This window comes from Microcebus murinus, chromosome 12, assembly GCF_040939455.1.
Source record: "Microcebus murinus isolate Inina chromosome 12, M.murinus_Inina_mat1.0, whole genome shotgun sequence".
Taxonomy (NCBI): Eukaryota; Metazoa; Chordata; class Mammalia; order Primates; family Cheirogaleidae; genus Microcebus; species Microcebus murinus.
The window spans coordinates 59,403,504-59,424,358 of record NC_134115.1 but is presented as its reverse complement, the minus strand read 5'-3'; the positions used below and the strand labels follow the sequence as shown (position 1 = coordinate 59,424,358).

Sequence of the window (20,855 nt, the reverse complement as noted above, 5' to 3'; positions counted from 1 at the left end):
GCCCAGCTAATTTTTTTGGTTTTTAGTTGCCTGGCTAATTTCTTTATATTTCTTTAGTAGAGATGCAGTCTTGCTCTTGCTCAGGCTGGTCTTGAACTCCTGACCTCAAACAATCCTCTCGAGTTGGCCTCCCAGAGTGCTAGGATTATAGGTGTGAGCCACTGTGCTCAACCTAACACTACACCATTTTATATAACAGACTTGAGCATCTTCAGATTTTGGTATCCTGGGAGTCTGGTGTTTGTTTTTGCCCTGACACTAGTTAATAGTTTGATCAGAGTATAAAATTCTAGGTTCAATTTTATTTTCACTCAGCACAGTTTTAGCATCTTTTTTTTCCTATGGGAAGTCTAATGCTAATCTAATTCTTGTTTCTTTGTAGGTTACTGCCCTTTCCCTTTTCTGAAAACTGTGAGGATTTCTTTGGAGTTCCTTAGAGTACTAAAATTGACTGATGTGATGAGACCACATTGCATATAGTAAACTACTTTTTAATGTCTTCCTGTCTTTAGGTTTCCAATTGGTTTCCAGTTACTTTGAGTAAAAAAAGTAAGACTTATTGCCAGACAACTAATGAATAGCTCACTTACCTTCACTTCCTATTCTTTGTCTCCTCTTTTTCACCAATGTGAACCCATCACAGCACAATAAAAAGAAATGGGGAACTTGTCTCAGCCATCTATCCTTGTTAACTTACAATTTGAACATCACTGAAAATATCAGTGAGGCCTTTTGACTGACCAAATTTTATAGAACAAATCTTTTTATTAAGAGGAGAACATCAGAGAAAGATGAAGCTTTTCTTGCCTCCTCTGGTGCTTTAAAAAGGAACAACTTTGATATTAGAAGGCTGCAGGTTCCCCACTCCTGGAAAGGCTTTCTCAGGTTGTTTGACTTTTATCATGTGGATCTGCAGCATTCTCCAGTTTAGGCCTTGAATTTCTAGAATTCACAGTTCCCTTAGTTTGCATTAGGCATTGCAATGTATGATAAGCAGTGTAGGATACGTATAAAAGCTAATGACCATGATTGTTGCTAGTATTTTGTTCTTTAAAAAGTCAGTGTTTATCAAATCTGTTTTCTCAGCTGTGGAGGTAGCCTGTTTCTGGTGCTTATGTGCAGTTCATGTACAAGTTTGTCAGTGGTGGTTCTACCTTTCTTTTTTTGATCAAAATGTCTAAATTTCAGTGGTTATTTACCATTTTTTAAGTTTTAGGAGTAGTTGGCCCTCCATATTGGAAAGTTCTGCCTCTGCAGATTCAACCAACAAGGGATGGAAAATATCTGAAAACAATAAAATAAAAAGTAACAGTACAACAATAAAAAGTAATACAAATTTTTAAAAATTTTAAAATACAGTATAACAACTATTTACATAGTATTAGATATTTTAAGTAATGTATGGGAGGATGTACATGGATTATATGCAAACACTACACCATTTTATTTCGTATTTTTGTTTCTGTTTTTTTAGAGACCAGGTCTGGCTCTGTTGTCCAGGTTAGATTACAGTGGCCAGATTATAGCTCACTGCAACCTCAAACTCCTGGGCTCAAGTGATCCTCCTGTTGACTCAACCTCTCGAGTAGCTAGGACTAGAAGCACATGCTACCATGCCTGCCTAATTTTTAAAATTTTTTTGTAGCGATGGGGTCTTGTTAATCAGGTTGTTCTCAAACTCCTGGGCTCAAGTGATCCTTCTACCTCAACCTCTCAAAGAGCTGAGATTACAGACATGATCCACTGTGCTCAACCTAACACTACACCATTTTATATAAGAGACTTGGGACATCTTCAGATGTTGGTATCCTGGGAATTTTGGTGTCCCGGAGCCAGCCCTCCTGCCCCTAATACTAAGTGATAACTTTGCCATTAAATCTGGGGAAATAGTAAGTTTTGCATGGTGGTAGGGAGAGTGACAACAGCATGCTTTCATATTTTGTATTTTAATTACAATATTTCTTATATATATTATAGAAGGAAAATGACGTTTTTGAAATGTCTCTGCTAAATAATCTGGAATGATCACATATAACCATTTAACAATTTGCTTTTTTCCTGTCTATTTAAATAAAACAATCAGTTCTGTTTTATAGGCTTATGTCTTTAAAATCGAACATAGGATTATGTAGCCCTCTATACTCTTTTGCTAATATTTTAAGGTGATTTTTGTGCTAACAGCAGTTACTAATTGTTTTTCAACCAAAAGAACTCTAATGCTCAAGTAATTAGAAACTTGCAAGAGTAGATTGGAGATAGGAGACAGGTTCTATTAGATTAGAATACACACAGCCTTATCAAATTTTCAGCTAATTTGTAATTTTCAGTTTTCTTGAGACTCATTTGGGAAATTGAGTTAGGTGGGGAATCCTGAAAAATTAATAATGTAATTAAATGATCCATATCAATTTTATAGACAGTAAGCCCATGCTGGGACCCTTGACAACTTGACAAGTTACTCCCCAAGGTGTTGTGACATTCTTGTTAAGAATTGATAATTTATATCAGCTGATTATGACTTTATCCGTTTGATATAACTCTTAACTTTATCCATGTAACCTTCATTAGAGAAAATAAATACAGTGGCCTAAACAAGAATAAGGAGGGGGGAGGAGCATGATTTAGAATCAAGTTGAGGGCATACTGAAATTATACTCAGTCCTAAACTGAGTTCTCAGCTGAGAATTGATGCCTAAAAGTATAACTAATAACTGACCAGGAGAGCATAGTGGAATTTATCAGGTTGATTGGGACTTTAAAGAAAAGGTCAAGTACTGGCTGGGCGCTGTGGCTCACGCCTGTAATCCTAGCTCTTGGGAGGCCGAGGCGGGCGGATTGCTCAAGGTCAGGAGTTCAAAACCAGCCTGAGCAAGAGCGAGACCCCGTCTCTACTATAAATAGAAAGAAATTAATTGGCCAACTGATATATATATAAAAAAAAAAAAAATTAGCCGGGCATGGTGGCGCATGCCTGTAGTCCCAGCTACCCGGGAGGCTGAGGCAGCAGGATCACTCGAGCCCAGGAGTCTGAGGTTGCTGTGAGCTAGGCTGACGCCACGGCACTCACTCTAGCCTGGGCAACAAAGTGAGACTCTGTCTCAAAAAAAAAAAAAAAAAAAGAAAAGAAAAGAAAAGGTCAAGTACTATACAAGTTTATTGCACTGTTGTATGCCCTGTATGTTGTTACTTTGTGTTTTGTGATGAGTTTTTAAAAACAGTTCATTTTTCATTTAATATTATTTACTATGCATCTCCCTTCTGACCCTACCCCATCACTTTTTGAAGGTTTTAAATTTGGTTTGATAGCAAATATATACATTTTTTTTGCCTCCTTTACATTTTTAAGTTAAATTTATTTAAACACCTATGCATATACAGTAATGTGACATCCTTTAAAGGTCTTACTGAGTTGATCCATTTTGTTGCATTGGCAGAGTGAAGATAGTCCAAGTCCCAAGAGACAGCGCCTCTCTCATTCAGTCTTTGATTATACATCAGCATCACCAGCTCCCTCACCACCAATGCGACCATGGGAGATGACATCAAATAGGCAGCCCCCTTCAGTTCGACCAAGCCAACATCACTTCTCAGGGGAACGATGCAACACACCTGCACGCAACAGAAGAAGGTTAGTTGATTACAATTTATTTCTTAAATTTCCTTCCATTAATAAGTTTGTAAATAGTTTAACATCAGAAAGCATTTTTTCTTCAGGCGTGTCCCCATCTACAAACAAAAAGAAAGCATTTTTTTCTAGACATGTCATAAACACATCAACATATGTACACACACATTCACACATAAAAAAACAGCATTATAAGTTGTTTAGGTGACTCCCCTAGGTCATAATAGTTCATTTAGTTTGTAATTGCCAGGTGAAGAAATTGAAAGAGGCTACAATGATTTACCTAAAGTCAATCCATGCAATTATATATGAATTCAGCTGCTTCATGGTTTAAGAGTTTTTGTGTGTCAGCCTGCAGTCCTGATTACTTGAAAATACTTTCTATAGTTCATAAAATGGATATCTTAGATGTAAATTATTCTTTATTCCTATTCCTTCTATATACTCTAAGGCAATTAGGAGCTTAATTATGTTTCTTATAAAACTGGAACCTGTGATATGAAAGAATGACTGAAGTTTAGTTCACCTTTCCGGCCTATTTTCTCTGGAACTTGGCCCTTGCCTTTTTTTTCATAGATGAATGCATTTGTTCCTGAATTTCTTCCTCTTTAGTTGTTGCCTGAGGTCATATTTCTTATTTCAGGGCAATAGTGTATCCTTAGGATGAGATACCTGTTTGTATGTTCAGGATGTTGATAATCTAAGGAATAGTAATGAATCTTGAGTTAGGAACATGTTATGGACTGACTGAATGTTTGTCTCCTTCCTCCTCAATTAATATGTGGAAGCTATAACTCTAGTGTGGTTGTTTTTGGCAACATGACCTCTAAGGAATTAATTAAGGTTAAAATGAGATCATAAAAGTAGGGCCATTATCTATCGGAATTAGTGTCCTTATAAGAAGAGAGATCATTAGAGAACTCACTGTTCATCATGTGAGGACACAGTGAGAAGGTGATCATGTCTAAGCTGGGAAGAGATCCCTTTTCCAGAAGCCAACCATGCTGGTACTTTGATCTCAGATCTCTAGCTTCCAGAACTTTAACAAAATAAGTTTCTGTTTAAGCCACCTAGTTTGTGGTGCTTTGTTATGGCAGACTAATACAGAAGTGATCTTAAAACCATCGTTCTGTCTTCCAAATGAGACAACACAAACCTATGTCTGAGCTATCTTCTGTTGAGACACTAAGACTTACATTACCCAGTACCTTATTAACCAGTTAATATGGGAATGTTTAAGTAAAATGTCAGGTAAATTATGTTGTAGCCGTTAGATATAATAAGCATGAGGAAGTAAGGTTGTTTCAAAGCTATGGCCCAAGTACCTGCTGTAGTCTGTTCCTGTTCCTTGGTAAATTGTGTCATACATTCAGAAGAGCATGTAAAACAAATATACAATTAAGGATAACAAACACATGTACCCAACACCTAGGTCAAAATAGTGTTACCGTTTCCCCAAAAGTCCCTCTGGTGTTACCACTCTCCTTCCTCCTTCCTAGAGAGTAACCTTGTCCTGGAGTTTTGCAGCATTCCCTTGTTTGTTTGTTTGTTTGTTTGTTTGTTTGTTTGTTAGTTATAGTTTTTAATACCTGTGAATGTATTCTTAAACAATGTGATTTTAGTTTTTGCCTGTTTTCATTTGAATGTATTCGTAGACTTCATTCATTAGAATTCTCTTTTTAATGTTGGTAGCAATGGTTCATTTATTTTTACTGTGATACAATTATGCCTAGTTTCTAGTTATTATAAAGATTACTGTTAGGAACCTTGATGTGCACCTCTCCCTGTGTACATGTATAAAAGTTTCATTGGGATATAAACCTAGGAGTAGAATTTTTAGGTCATAGGAAATGCCTTAGACCAGGAAGGGAGTGTCAGAAATATCTGTTTACAGATGCTAATAGTAACTAGCTATGTGTGGGGTTTTTTGTTTTTGTTTTTGTTTTTTTGAGACAGATCCCAGGCTATTGTACAGTGATGCAATGATACCTCTCTGTAGCCTTGAACTCTTGGGCTCAAGAGGTCCTCCTTCCCTCAGCCTTCTGGGTAGTTGGGACTGTAGGTGCACACTGCCACACCTGTCTAATTTTTAAATTTTTTTAGAAATAGGGTCTTGCTATGTTGCCCAGACTGATCTTGAACTCCTGGCCTCAAGCTATACTCTTGCCTCCCAAAGTGTTGGAATTACAGGCATGGGCAATAGCATGCGGCCACTGTGTGTTCTTCAGTTGGTGAGAAGCGTCATGCGTTTTGTTCATGGCAACACAAGGGAGGAGTAGAGAGCATTTACCACCTAGAAAACTGGTTTGTTTTGTTCAGCAGTGTGTCTTTTTCCTTATTCTCTTCTCACTTACCACTTAGTATAGGCCAGCTATAAACTTAGTTGCCAGATTTTCTCCCAGAAGCAGGCTATGCCAAGCAGATGCAGTTTGTGACAGTAATCTAGCAGGATTTCAGATACAAAGGTGAGCACAAAACCAGGAAATTAACAAGCATATAAGAAAACCGACAAAGTGAAAGAGAAGCATTAAATGCAGTAAAACAACTTGAATATATAGAGGCATTAAACCCAATAATGAATGGAAGAACCTGAAGAAACAGTGGAATAAGCAAAATAAAATTTTAGAATAAGTAATATAAGAGATACAAGGGGGATATTGCATCCATAAAAATCAACTAGAAATCTTAGTTGGTAAAACTTAATAAATGGGCAGAAAAAGTGAGTAAGTTTTTGGATGATGAAGTGGAGGAAATTTCCCAGAATATATTATAAAATGGCAAAATGGAAAGTGTGGAAAAGTAAATTTAAATATAGAGACAGAGCCATCAGTTCTAAATATGTCTAATAATATTTCCAGAAGGCTTCAAGACTGAGTTTTGAATGGGATCTTAGTGAAATTCCAGCACAGAGAACAGAAACAAAGGATAACTAAAAATTCACAAACATCCCAAGACAGAAAATACTATCCACAAAGAAGTGGGAACCAGATTGACCACAAGCTTCTTATTTAAGAGCATTAGATATGAGAAGACAGTGGACTAAATCTTCAAAGTTATGAGAAACTTTTTTTAAATTTTGAATTCTATCAGTTGACTTACTTGATATAAAGTCAAAATATAAAAGCATTCGCAAACATTCAGACTCAGAAAGTTGACCAGTAAGAGATCCTCCCACTGTATCAATATGGGTTGAACCAACCGTGGATCAAAAATACAGTATTCTTGGGATATGGTTCCTGTGGATGCAGAGGGCTGACTTGTGGTATCTTTGATCCCACAAGACCAACTGTGCGACTTGAGCATCTACAGATTTTGGTGTCCACGGCACGGGGCTCCTGGAACCTATCCACCACGGATAACAAGGGACAACTTTATTATTAGAGATTATACTATATCCAGGAAGCAGAATAATAAATGTAGGAAGTAGGGTTGAAGACCATTGATTAACAGAAAATAAAAAAGACACACTACTAAGTCTGAATGATGTTGCTTAAAAAAGAAAGAAATATAAAAAAGGTCTGAACATGAGATGGGGACAGAACAGAGAATAAAGGTATAGTAACTCCCAAGGAATGCTAATTAAGATGATTTTAGAAAAATGAAAGTATTTGTTGGAAAGTTTAAGACTAATCATGAGAAAAATAGACTGTATAGCTCATATACATAGATAAACAACATAAATAGAGAAGTTAGTGCAACAAAAGGCAGAAAAGTGAGGCCAGCACAAAATCCATACTTTGTGCTATGTACAAGTGTTATACCTAAAACAAAATGACAAAGTATATATATATCGCTGATAGAAATATTTCAACTGAAAGAAATATTTGCCCATCATTTTATCACCACTTCTTATTTAGAGATTTTCTAATGATTCTGCTTCTTAAATATTCTACCATAAAGGCACATATAATAGATTTAATGAGAGACAATACAGGAAATAATGGGACTCAGAATTATGAGGGGACTTGTCAGCATGAGGAATAGATCTTATTTTGTGATTAGTTGAACTATTGAAATTATTTTTGAGTGAGGAAGTGAGATCAAGTGGCAATAGTTGAGAGAAAAAAATTATTAAAAAGGGTTCTTAGGTTTGTGGATAGGTTGGGTTTTTTAAGGGAGGTGAGTGATCTGAGTGTATGTATTCCATTTTGATTTTAAGGTGCACATTTTTTCACAGTAACATCAAATAAAGGCAAAATTGATCTAGCATAGTTTATTTGGCAACTTTTCTTTTTAGTAATACATAAGATAATCCTTTAAAATATTTGATAAAGAAATGTTGATATGTGCATAGACGTGAATTAGTATACATAGATATATTTCTTTGTTCTGCTGTCAGCCTAGAAATAGTGACTTAGTACTAGCAGTGAGTACAACTAGCACCTGATCTTGGCTTCTAAATACCACGCAGCAGTCAGAGGAACCAGGGCTCTTTGGAGAGGTAGTTAATTCCAGGGTTGGGGTAGGGAAACTACAAGATAAGCCTGGAGCACATTGTGGTGCCAGATATTAAGGACATGCCCAAAAGGATAGGGACATATTGAAAAAGCACCAGAGCCAAACTGAAAGTGTTCCCATTGAAGTAATTTGAAAAAATAAAACAATAGTATGGATTATAACACAAAGAATAAAATAAATATCCATGAGTCTGTATTGATTATAAATAACTGAATAAGCAAATAAAGTAACAATTCTTTCTTATAGAAGAATTCCAATTAATACAGAAAAACTGAGAGAAATAAAAAATCACCACTAGAACAACATAGGTGGTGATTGCTACAGATCCATTCACGAATGATAAAATTGCTGGTGAAACTTTAAACAGAAGCAGGATGTTTGCATGGTCTGAAAGTATCTCTCCCCAAATATTTGGTAATTATAAAAGGAAGAATGATAACTTTGTAGTGGAGAGTCCTGGCATACACCCCATTAGCCATGTGATTAATGTTACTATCGCCAGTGATATATATCGATTTCATGTGATACACTAAAAGTGGCATATCAACTCTGTCATCTCTTTCCCAATAATGCATACCCTTAAAGGCAGAAGGTGAGGAAACATCAGATAATCTCAGGATGAGCGGCATTCTGCAGAGTGAATGACTAATATCTTCAGGGGTGTCAAGGTCATGAAAGACAAGAAAAGACTCAAATTGTCACAAATTAGTGATTAAGGAGACATGGCAACTATATGCAATATGGGATCCTCCATTATATTCTGAAACAATGAGGGACAATGGTGGGAAAATGGGTGAAGTCAAAATATATTCTGTAGTTTAATTAATAGTATGGTACCAATATATCCCTTAATGTTGATAATTGTTTTCTGATTATGGCAGATATTAACATGAACAGAAGGTGAGTGAGGGGTATGCAGAAACAGAATACCAATATTGTTTCAAAATAAAAAGGTTTTAGTCCCATGGTGGATAGCTTCTTAAATTCAGTAAAATATAATCTGTAGATTTGGAAGCAAAAATACAAAAAGTTGTTCTAAAACTAAATATATAGAGGAAATTAGTGGAGCAAGAACCTGGGAGGATGGTGTCAGGAGTACTATTGAAGTTGATCTTGCAAAGGAATATCCCTTTTTCTTTTAAGATTAAAGAATTTGTAGTGAGAAAAAACAGATTTAGAGGTACAGAGTGGGAAGATTGAGAAAAAAGTGACTTACCTCAATAAAAAAGGTTGCTAGGATGGCATTTTTAACTTTGCCTTAAAGAGAGAGATTTAGCCTCCTTTGCCCAACATGGAGTACATTTTAATAAGACCTTTTTTAAAAATTGCTTTTGTGCTGAGCCATTATAAAAATCAGTGGAGGTGAATTATGTAAGTAAAGAGAAGTAGAAAATGAAAGTTTAGTCACAATGACAAAATTTTTGTTAAACTATGTAGATGACTAGTACATGGAGAGTAAATGTGGTTTGCTTCAATAAGCAGGTTCCAATTAAAAATTCTGTATATTCTTGGACTATTTATGCTGACACTGTCAGTCATTTCCATTCTCAGTATTTACTCAGACACTGTTGTATTTGAATTTGTCAATAAATTGTATATTCTTTAATTATTTCATGTTTTTTTTCTATTCTCATTTTTTTAATAATACCATTTTGGGAGGATAGACACTGTGCCTTATGTATGTCTTAGCCAAATATAAAAACACAAAGTGCCCATTATGTATCTGAGGAATACTGACAAGATATGTGCAAATTAAAGTTTGCTTATTATAATATTTATAAAGGGAGGGAAATAATAGGTTAAGCCATATGAAATTGCTGATATTTGACTATTTTTTACCTACAAAAAGGGCAGTTTCATATATTTTAAAAAGACTCGTTAGCTATTGATTTCTAAATACTTTCAGAGCTGAATACAATATTGTTGTCATTATTTAAAAATATATATATACGCACACATACACTTGGTATGTAAATCTGTAAGTTTTTGGAGCTGATAGGAAACCTTAGCAATTATTTAATACTCAAGCTTACTTCCCACAGAACTAGCCAATCTAAATAAAGAAAATAAAAAACGAAAAATAAAGTAAAAAGAAAATTAAAAAAAAAAATACTCGAGCTTACTTTAATATATACTGTTAATTGATAACAGAGAGAATACAGAATACTGATGGACCACAACGGTAAACATTATAATGACTTTCTTTTTGATATTTACTACACTACAGCCCTCCTGTCAGACGCCAGAGAGGAAGAAGGGATCGTCTGTCTCGACATAATTCCGTTAGTCAAGATGAAAACTATCACCATCTTCCTTATGCACAGCAGCAAGCAATAGAGGAGCCTCGAGCCTTCCACCCTCCGAATGTATCTCCCCGTCTGTTACATCCTGCTGCTCATCCACCCCAGCAGAATGCAGTAATGGTTGACATACATGATCAGGTATAATAACAGAATGTCCTGGAAATACAGATACTAAAAGTTGATGGCAGTTTACTGAGATTATTTGGTTCTTTGTTGCAGATTTCTTTTAATTTTACCTAAAGTGAAGTTATTTTTGTTAAGTAGAATTCCTTATAAGAATTGGGATTTAAATTCTACACAGCTTCCATAGAAAAAATTTGAACTTAAAATATTAGGATCAAGGTTATGAAAGCTCAGAATAACTTCACATAATAATTGGTTTGAAATTACTGATTTAGGATAAATAGGAAATACCAGACAGCTGGTGGTTTGAGTAAATATCCTGTTTCCCTCACCTGTCCAGTTTCTTCTGGAATAATTCAATGAACAAGACAGTTGAGTGAGTCTTTGCTCACAGGTTTCCATAGGTCTCCAAGTAGATGATAGGTACAAGGCTTTGTTTCTCTTTTTTCTTGCCAAGAACTGAGGAACTAGCTAAGGGGGAGAGGTTACCTGTTTTTAGAGCCTAAGGATGAAGACCACAGTTATATGATACATCAGAAAATCCGCTGGATTTTAAGGATAAAGAAAAAATCTTGCAGGTTTTATGGATAGGAGAAATTGCAAAGGAAAGCTAATCAGAATAGCATCTGACTTTTTGTCTTCTGTACTAGATAATAGGGGAAAAAAATGTATACTGACAACTGAGAGAAAATAGGGTCTCACCCAGATGCCATTCTTCTGTCAAGACATTTTTATTAGCTGGGTGTAATGGCTCACACCTGTAATCCTAGCACTCTGGGAGGCTGAGGCAGGAGGATCACTTGAGGTCAGGAGTTAGAGACCAGTCGGAATAAAAGCAAGACTCCATCTCTACTGGAAATAGAAAAAATTAGCTGAGCGTGGTAGCATGTGCCTGTAGTCCCAGCTACTCAGGAAGCTGAGGTAGGAGGATCGCTGGAGCCCAAGAGTTTGAGGTTGCTGTGAGCTAGGCTGATGCCACAGCACTCTAGCCTGGACAACACAGGGATACTGTCTCAAAAAAATAAATAAATACATTTTTATTATATTCCTGAAGCACTTTTAAAGAATTACCATGTGGTAAATTATAAAAAGAAATGTGTTTGGTTTTCTAGTTTACATTATTTGTGACCATAAACTGATAAAACTATGCACATAAAATAACAAAAAAATAATTTTATATTTTTCTTCCTCGTTATGAGCAAGAAAAATGAAATGGAGAAAAGTATTTACAAAGTCCCATTTTGTAAAGCATAATATGTATATATACATAGGACTATGGGAACACAGAAAAATATGGAAAAATGTGTATTAGCCTCAGGAGGTGGGTGCTAAAGTGAAGGGAAGAGGGGTGGTGGTTAGGGGTGGAACCAAAGAAAGAAAAGAAAAAGGCTACATTTCAGAAAAGGTGAGGGTGTCATGTTATGTGTTGGGTTTACATATTGAAAAATTAAAAAGATTACGTATATAAATAACCAGACCAAGAAGTAGAAAACCTGAGCAGACTAGGTCTTCTGCTTTAAAAATCTGTCTTTAGAAAATACATCTGTTTTTAGAAATTACTCTGAATTCTTAACTAACCTTTAAAGAAATGGTAATTTCAATTTAAACTATTCCAGATCATAGAAAAAGATAGAAAACATCTAAATATATTTTATGAAGCTAGCACAATCTTAATAATGAAACCTCATAGTCAGTACAACAAAAGAAAGCTATCAACTAGTTTCCCTCTTGAATACAGATGCAAATGTTTTAAATAAACCGTAGCTAGTGAAATATTAAAAGAATACTCTGTTGGAATTATTAAAAGAATGATTACTGGAGTTTATGCTAACAATTCGAGATGAGTTCAATATTAGAAAATCTTTCAAGGTAATCGGTTTCATCAACACTATAAAGGAAAATATTTTATTAATGATACAAGAAATATAAAATTTAGCCATAGTTTCTCATAAAAGCTCTTACATAAAGTGGGAAAAGGACTTTGCTTTTCCAGAAGTGGTAGTCAAAAGTTATTGAAAGGATTGTTTTTGCTTGAGGATAGCTGAGGCGTGAGATAAAATATTAACAGTATCTTAAAAGCATCAAAACATCAGAGGGAGTTGCTGGACCAAAATCTAAGGGAAGGAAAGGATGCTAGTTCTGTCTTGAAGGCATTTGTTCATTTGGGCAAACTTGAACTTGAATTTTAAGTCTGTCAAGAGGCAAAGGGGACAGAAATCAAAGACCGCTTAAGTTTAAGGAAGTCCCATCCTATATCGAAATCCTGTATCCCTAGGATAAAAGTGACCAGAAGCAAATTTGCAACTCAGATTTACACTAGTCTGTGAAATTAAAGTAATTGAGACTGTAGGGGCCTAGAAATCAGAGACAAATGCTCTTTCCCTGGAGGAAAGAACTTTTATTCTAGTTCTCAAAGAATTCCCCCAAATAATTTTTCAAGAACAGCAAACAGAGTTAACTCTATGCATGAAGAAAGGACTATAAATGAAAACCAACAGAAACAGACCAAAAGTAAATTCAGATAACCTACTTCAAACATCATATTTAATGGTGAAACTTTGAGCACTTTCCTGATGATATCGGGAACAAACCAGAATGATCACTATCACCACATCTATTTAGTATTATTCTATAGGCTAAGCTACGACATAAGGCAAGAAAAAGAAAGTTTAAGAATAGGAAAAGGGCCAAGTGCATTGGCTCGCACCTGTAATCACTTTAGGAGGCTACAGTGGGAAGATCGCTTGAGAGGGTCAGGAGTTGAAAACCACCCTGCGTATTATAGTTAAACTCCCATCTCTCCAAAAGTTAAAAAAATGGGCATGGTGGCCGGGCGCAGTGGCTCACGCCTGTAATCCTAGCACTCTGGGAGGCCAAGGTGGGCGGATTGTTTGAGGTCAGGAATTCAAAACTAGCCTGAGCAAAAGCGAGACCCCCATCTCTACTATAAATAGAAAGAAATTAATTGGCCAACTAATATATATAGAATTAGCGGGGCATGGTGGCGCATGCCTGTAGTCCTAGCTACTCAGGAGGCTGAGGCAGTAGGATTGCTTGAGCCCAGGAGTTTGAGGTTGCTGTGAGCTAGGCTGATGCCACAGCACTCACTCTAGCCTGGGCAACAAAGTGAGACTCTGTCTCAAAAAAAAAAAATTCATTAAAAAAAAAAATGGGGCCGGGCGCGGTGGCTCACGCCTGTAATCCTAGCACTCTGGGAGGCCGAGGCGGGCGGATTGCTCAAGGTCAGGAGTTCAAAACCAGCCTGAGCGAGACCCCGTCTCTACCATAAAAATAGAAAGAAATTAATTGGCCAACTAATATATATAATATAAAAATCAGCCGGGCATGGTGGCTCGTGCCTGTAGTCCCAGCTACTCGGGAGGCTGAGGCAGGAGGATCGCTTGAGCCCAGGAGTTTGAGGTTGCTGTGAGCTAGGATGACGCCACGGCACTCACTCTAGCCTGGGCAAGAAAGCGAGACTCTGTCTCAAAAAAAAAAAAATGGGCATGGTGGGCATGTGCCTGTAGTCCTAGCTACTTGGGACACTGAGGCAGGAAGATCACTTGATCTCAGGAGTTGGAGCTATGATTGCACCTCTGCACTCCAGCCTAGACAACAGAACAAGATGTCTTAAAAAAAAAAAAAAAAAGGAAAAGAAGCTAATGGATAGAAAATCCAAAGCATTTTAGATAATTGTTAGAATTAAGAATTGAACAGGTTGAAATGCTACAACAATAAATATGAAGCAGTTAGTTTGTTTCTTTATACCAGAATCAAACAAAAAATGAAAAACTTTAAAAATACATACACAGTAAGACAACCCAGACATACCAATCAATTACAATATGTTAACCTTTTTTTTGTATACTAATTTAGAAAAAGGAAAAAACTTTTAATATAAAATCATTTATAATATTAACGACATAATTAGAATTCTTAACATTGACAATATATTTGATTATAAATAACTTTTAAAAGATATAATAATGATATTGTTAAGTATTATTTTTTAGAAATGCATACTAAAATATTTTTTTAAATGGGATTTGCCTCAACAAAATACAGGAAATGAAGAGGTATATGGGGGTAGATTGGCTATAGTTTAATAGCTTTTGCTGCTGGGTGGTAGATACGAAAGAAGTAATAAGAAAGAAAGATCAGTCTTAACAAAAGTGGTTCAAGACCACTATGCAAAGGATGATAAAACATTGTTGAGTGAGTTTAAAGCAAACTTATTTAAAAGATAAGAGATTTGATCTGTAAAAGCTGTCAGTTCTCAAAATTTATACATAGAATTAGTGTAATCCCAAATAAATTTTCAGTGGATTTTTGGTGTAACTTGAGAAGAGATTCTGCAATTTCTATGGCAGTTTAAAGGACTGGAATAGCCTATTGCAAGAGAAAGCAAACTACTGCTGGTTGTTTTTATAAAGTTTTATTGGACCATAACCAGCCTGCTTGTTTATCTATTGTTATGGCTAATTTTTGCAAAGACCAGGATGGCCCACAAACCTAAAGTAGTCACTTCCTGCCTCTTTAAGAAATAACTGGCCCACTGACATCCTGGTCTAGAGTATAGACCAAGTGGTTCTCAGAGTATGACCTCAGTCAACTGTGCAGCAGCAGCAGCATCACCTAGGCATTTGTTAGAAATGCAAATTCTCAGACTGTACACTAGACTTACGAAGTCGGTATCTCTGGGTGTGAAACCTAGCAACCTGTTTTAACAAGCCTTCCAAGGGAATGTATGATGGGTTTGATTTTTATATCAAATCATCAGGCATGGAGAAATATCTTTTAGAAATGTTAAAATAAATGTTCCTTCTGTATATTTAAAAACAAAAAAAAAACCAAGCCTTCAAACAAAAAAAAAAAACCAAGCCTTCGAGGTGACTCTAATTCACACCACAATAGAGTACCACTGTTCGCTGCAAAAAGAATAAGGTAGTCTCTTCTAATTATTAAGAATTTTTATAAAGCTAATAATAATGAAGGCATTTATGCCAACATAGACAAATAAGCTATAAAATAGAATAGAATAGAAATAGAATATAAAGCCCAGAATAAACCAATACATTTACAAATACAGTCAACAGTGGTGGTCCTGTAAGATTATATTAGATCATTAAATATGAAATGTAGGCCGGGCGCTGTGGCTCACGCCTGTAATCCTAGCTCTTGGGAGGCCGAGGCGGGCGGATTGCTCAAGGTCAGGAGTTCAAAACCAGCCTGAGCAAGAGCGAGACCCCGTCTCTACTATAAATAGAAAGAAATTAATTGGCCAACTGATATATATATAAAAAAAAAATTAGCCGGGCATGGTGGCGCATGCCTGTAGTCCCAGCTACCCGGGAGGCTGAGGCAGAAGGATCACTTGAGCCCAGGAGTTTGAGGTTGCTGTGAGCTAGGCTGACGCCACGGCACTCACTCTAGCCTGGGCAACAAAGCGAGACTCTGTCTCAAAAAAAAAAAAAAAATAAAAAAAAAAAATAAAATAAATATGAAATGTCCAATTTTGAATCAGAAGTTTAGTTTATTGTATCTCAAAAAGCAGTACAATTAATCAAATTATGCATCTAAACTGTTGGGACAGTTTTGCCATCTTAAGGGTAGCTTGTTTATCAAGCAGCGAAGAAGTCTGGAGAGTGAATGGCAATGAAATCGTAAAAGGCGTTTTCCACAACTTGTTGAAAATTGAATACTTTTTCTTGCAAGAAGGGGTCCAAAGCCTGGAAAAAGTGGTAGTCAGTTGGTGCAAGGTCTGGTGAATATGGTGGTTGACGGAGAGTTTCCAAGTGCAGCCTCTATAGTTTGAACAGCATTGTTTTTTGTAACGTGGTCTTGCAAGATGATTATCCTGATTCTGTTGACCAATCTCAGCTACTTAATCATAAGCATCCTCATCATTTCATCCAATTCATTGCAGTAGACATCTGCAGTAGTTGGTTGACGCAGTTTCATGACTCTGTAGTGGATAATGCCAGTTCTGGACCACCAAATAGACCCCATTACCTCTTTTTGATCAATATTTGGTTTTGGACTGTGATTGGCACTTTATCCAACCATTGTGCTGAACGCTTACAACTGTCAAAAAGAATCTGTGTTTTATCACATGTAACATTATGGTGTAGAAATGGTTCACCTTTATTTATGTGGTGACAGTAAATAAAGGCAAGCTTCCAGACGATTTCTCTTCTGATGCTCGTTTAATTCACGTGGTACCCATCTGTCCAGCTGCTTTACCTTGCCAATTTGTTTCAAATGGTCCAGTATTGTTGGAATAGTAACATCAAACCTGGCTGCTAATTCATGCATAGGTGAGATGGATTCACTTCCATTACAGCTTTCAGCTCATCATTATCCTCATTGGTCTCAGGTCACCCACATGGCTCACTTTCAGAATTAAAGTCATCAGAATGAAATTTCTCAAACCATCAACATACTGTGCATTCATTAGGCACATCCATCCCAAACATTTCAATGATATTTTGAGCTGTTTGCACTGCATTCGTTCCATGATGGAACTCATATTAAAAAATGACAATGAATTTTTTACTTACCCATGGTTTCGCAAAAATGGCTCTAAAAAAAGATGTGAAAGATAGTCACAAGCCAAAATGTGTGTTTAAAAGACTGAGGATGTACTTCACAATAGGGAAAAAAAAGTGTCAAATTGAAATGTCAGACATATCAACTGTCAAACTTAGTACTTAAGGAAATGCATACGTTCAATACTTAATGAGCTAATACAGTATTTTTACTGTACCTTTTCTGTGTTTAAATATGTTTAGATATGCAAATACAGTGGACTCTTGAACAGTGCAGGGGTTAGGGGAAACACCCCTCATAGCACTGTTGACTGGAAGCCTTATCAATAACATAAACAGTTGGTTTATGTTTTATATATAAAACATGTATTTTATATATTGTATATATTATATACTATACTCTTACAATAAAGTAAGCTAAAGAAAATAAAATATTAAGAAAATCATAAGGAATAGAAAATATGTTTACTATTCACTAAGTGTAAGTAGATCATCATAAAGGTCTTCATCTTAGTCTCCATGTTGTGGAGGATGAGGAAGGATTGGTCATGTTGTCTCAGGGGTGGAAGAGGCAGGAGTGGTAGGCACTTTTATTGAAAAAAGTCTGTGTATAAGTGGACCTTATACATGTTGAGACCTGTTCACGGGTCAGCTGTATTTAACATTATGTTATAGTTGCCTGCAGCATTCAGTACAGGAACGTGCTATATGGGTTTGCAGCCTAAGAGCAATAGGTTATATGCCATATAACATATGTGTGCAATAGGCTATGCCATCTAGTGTGTGTATGTACACTGCAATATTGCCACAACAAAATCAACTAATAACACATTTCTCAAATGTATCCTCTGTATATATGACATATGACTTGATATATAACTGCAAATCAGTTAAAGAAGACAGAATTTTTAGTAAATGATGCTGGGACAATTGGGTATCCAAATGAAAATGTAAAACTAGATCTTTTACTTCATACCATTCGCAAAAGTCAATTCCAGGTAAATTAAAGACTTAAATGTTAAAGGCAGAACTATAAGTTTTTAAGAAAGTAATGGAGGAATAGCATGACCTTCAATAGGGAAGGGTTTTGTAAGACAGAAAAAGCAATTATGCATAGAACTATTGATAAATTAAACTTAAATAAATTGTGTTTATTGGCCGGGCGCGGTGGCTCACGCCTGTAATCCTAGCTCTCTGGGAGGCCGAGGCGGGCGGATTGCTCGAGGTCAGGAGTTCGAAACCAGCCTGAGCAAGAGCGAGACCCCGTCTCTCCTATAAATAGAAAGAAATTAATCGGCCAACTAATATATATAGAAAAAATCAGCCGGGCATGGTGGCGCATGCCTGTAGTCCCAGCTACTCGGGAGGCTGAGGCAGAAGGATCACTTGAGCCCAGGAGTTTGAGGTTGCTGTGAGCTAGGCTGACGCCACGGCACTCACTCTAGCCTGGGCAACAAAGTGAGACTCTGTCTCAAAAAAAAAAAAAAAAAAATTGTGTTTATTATTGTCAGAAATAGACTTAAACATATTCGTCCCTTAATGTTTTGACAATGATGCCGCAAAGGAATTGAAGCAAGGAAGAAAAGGTCTTTTTTAGTAATGGTGCAGGAACAACTGCATACATTTGAACCTTGGCTCCTACTTTATGTCATGCAAAAATTAGTTCAAGTTGGGTTATAGATCCAAGTGAAAGATAAAACTATTAATGAAAAAAGATTGTCTTCATGAGGTAGGCAAAGATTTCTTAAATAGGAAAAATAATTACTGTTTAAACACAATGTATTATATTCCATTAAAATCAAAAATAACATTTAAAAAATGAATAAGTAAGCCACTGCCTGGAAGAAAATATTCATAGTACCATATTGGAGAAAGACTAGGATCCAGAACATGAAAAGAACTCTCATATAAATTTTTTTAAAAGACAAATTTTTTGAAATGGGCACAAGACTTGAAAAGGCATTTCACAAACACAGCAAACATACAAAAGGCCACAAGATGATCATCAAGAAAATGCACACTAATGTCATAAGTTATCATTATACATCCACCATGGAGACTAAAAAAGACTGACAGTTCTGTTGCTGGTGGAAGTAAAAAGTGATAATCACTTTGGAGAACTGTTGGGCAAATTCTAATCATGTCAGACAGCAATACCCTGTAATCCAGCAATTCTACTCTAAGTGTACTCAAGAGAATTGAGTGCACATGTTCACAAAAAAATTTTATATTAGATTGTTTATAGTAGCTTTCTGTGTCAATTTTTTAGATAACTTTGTATTCCTCATAAGTCACCATGAGTGGTGCACACCTGTAGTCCCCGCTACTTGGAAGCCTGAGGTGGATTGTGTTTGGGGAGGAGTGGAGTTAACATCATTCTCCAAGCATGAGTCAAAAGTAGACCAGCTTTACATAATTACAAACCTGACTAAAGAAGGTAGCACAAAATAGCTTTTTTTTTTTTTAATGGATTACTTTAAGAAATGTTGTATTACCAACACCCTTCATAGCTCTGAACCTCTTGTGGAAAAAAACAGACATTGACACAGAGTTGAAAAGTGATTCAGGCTGCCCAGAGTGGCTCAGGCCTGTAATCTTAGCACTTTGTTAGGCCTAGGTGGGAGGATTGCTTGAGGCCAGGAGACAAGCCTTTGTTTATGGCTCAACAAAAAATTTAAAAATTAGCCAAGTATGGTGGCATATGCCTGTAAGTCCCAACTACTCAAGAGGCTGAGACAGGAGGATCACTTGAGCCCAGGAGTTTGAGGTTGTAGTCAGCTATGATAATACCACTGCACTCTCCGGCTACAGAGTGATACTTTGTCTCAAAAAAAAAAAAAAAAAAAATATTGGGACTAACCACTTTATTTTACTTATATTGTCCTCTTATGAATGCCCAAGTGTTACATGGTATCAACTGAAGCGTTTTTAGTAAATTTATAAATGTAAAATTTCTAAATCACCAAGTCTTGTGTCAGTTAATTGGAAGAATTTTTCTTAGTACATCAGAAAAATGAAATCTGGTGTCTTAAATTCAATAAACTATGGTAAAGTATGACAGACTTTATCAAAAATCAGTTAATTTTATTGGTAAAATTCAGCATGCATTTCCATTAAAATCAGATATAAGGTACCTATAAGCATTATTTTTGAAGGTTCTAATTTACTAATGCAAAAAGACAAAAATAAATAATTGGGTTGAATCTTAGTTACAGAAATTGAGCATCCCTAATCCAAAAATCAGCTCTAAAATCCAAAACTTTTTGAGCACCGACTTAACACACACAGGAAATGCTTATTGAAACATTTTGGATTTTCAGATTAAGAATATGAACCAGTGAGTATAATTGCAGATACTCTAAAATTTGAAAAAATCTGGAATCTGAAACACTTCTAGTTCCAAGCATTTCAAATAAGGGATACTCAACATGTAGTGTATACCTAGGGAAAGAAAGAAATTCTAATTTTTAAAAATACTAGAATCAAGAAGTTGATAAGGTTGCTAGAGTCAAGATAAATAAAAATTAGTATCTTGGTACTAACAGTAGCCAATCTGACATGCAAATAGAGAAAAATAATCTATTGACAATGTAACAAAACCCTCAAACTTTGAGGAAATAAATTTAGAATATATCTTTATGAAGAAAGTGAATTTCTTCTTGAAGGACAGAACTGTGGTGTAGAACATAGTGGCATAAAGTACCTGGATGAAAGGGCTTAATATAAAATTGGATCCTTTGTAAAATAACATAAAATTTAATAGTTATAATACCAGTACAAGAATAAATATGTGAAAAT

At 35.9% G+C, this 20,855-nt stretch overlaps 1 protein-coding gene across 6 annotated transcripts in view; it reads left to right on the top strand.

Annotated features, from left to right (window-relative positions):
• Positions 1 to 20,855, top strand: part of RNF38 (ring finger protein 38) — a 66,902-nt gene that overhangs the window by 19,466 nt on the left and 26,581 nt on the right. For all 6 annotated transcript variants that reach the window (XM_012769950.2, XM_012769948.2, XM_012769949.2 and 3 more), the window contains 2 exons: positions 3,435 to 3,628; positions 10,311 to 10,524. In XM_012769950.2, the coding sequence (XP_012625404.1) occupies positions 3,522 to 3,628; positions 10,311 to 10,524 (321 nt within the window). In that variant the 5' untranslated portion in view covers positions 3,435 to 3,521. The remainder of the gene's footprint in view (positions 1 to 3,434; positions 3,629 to 10,310; positions 10,525 to 20,855) is intronic.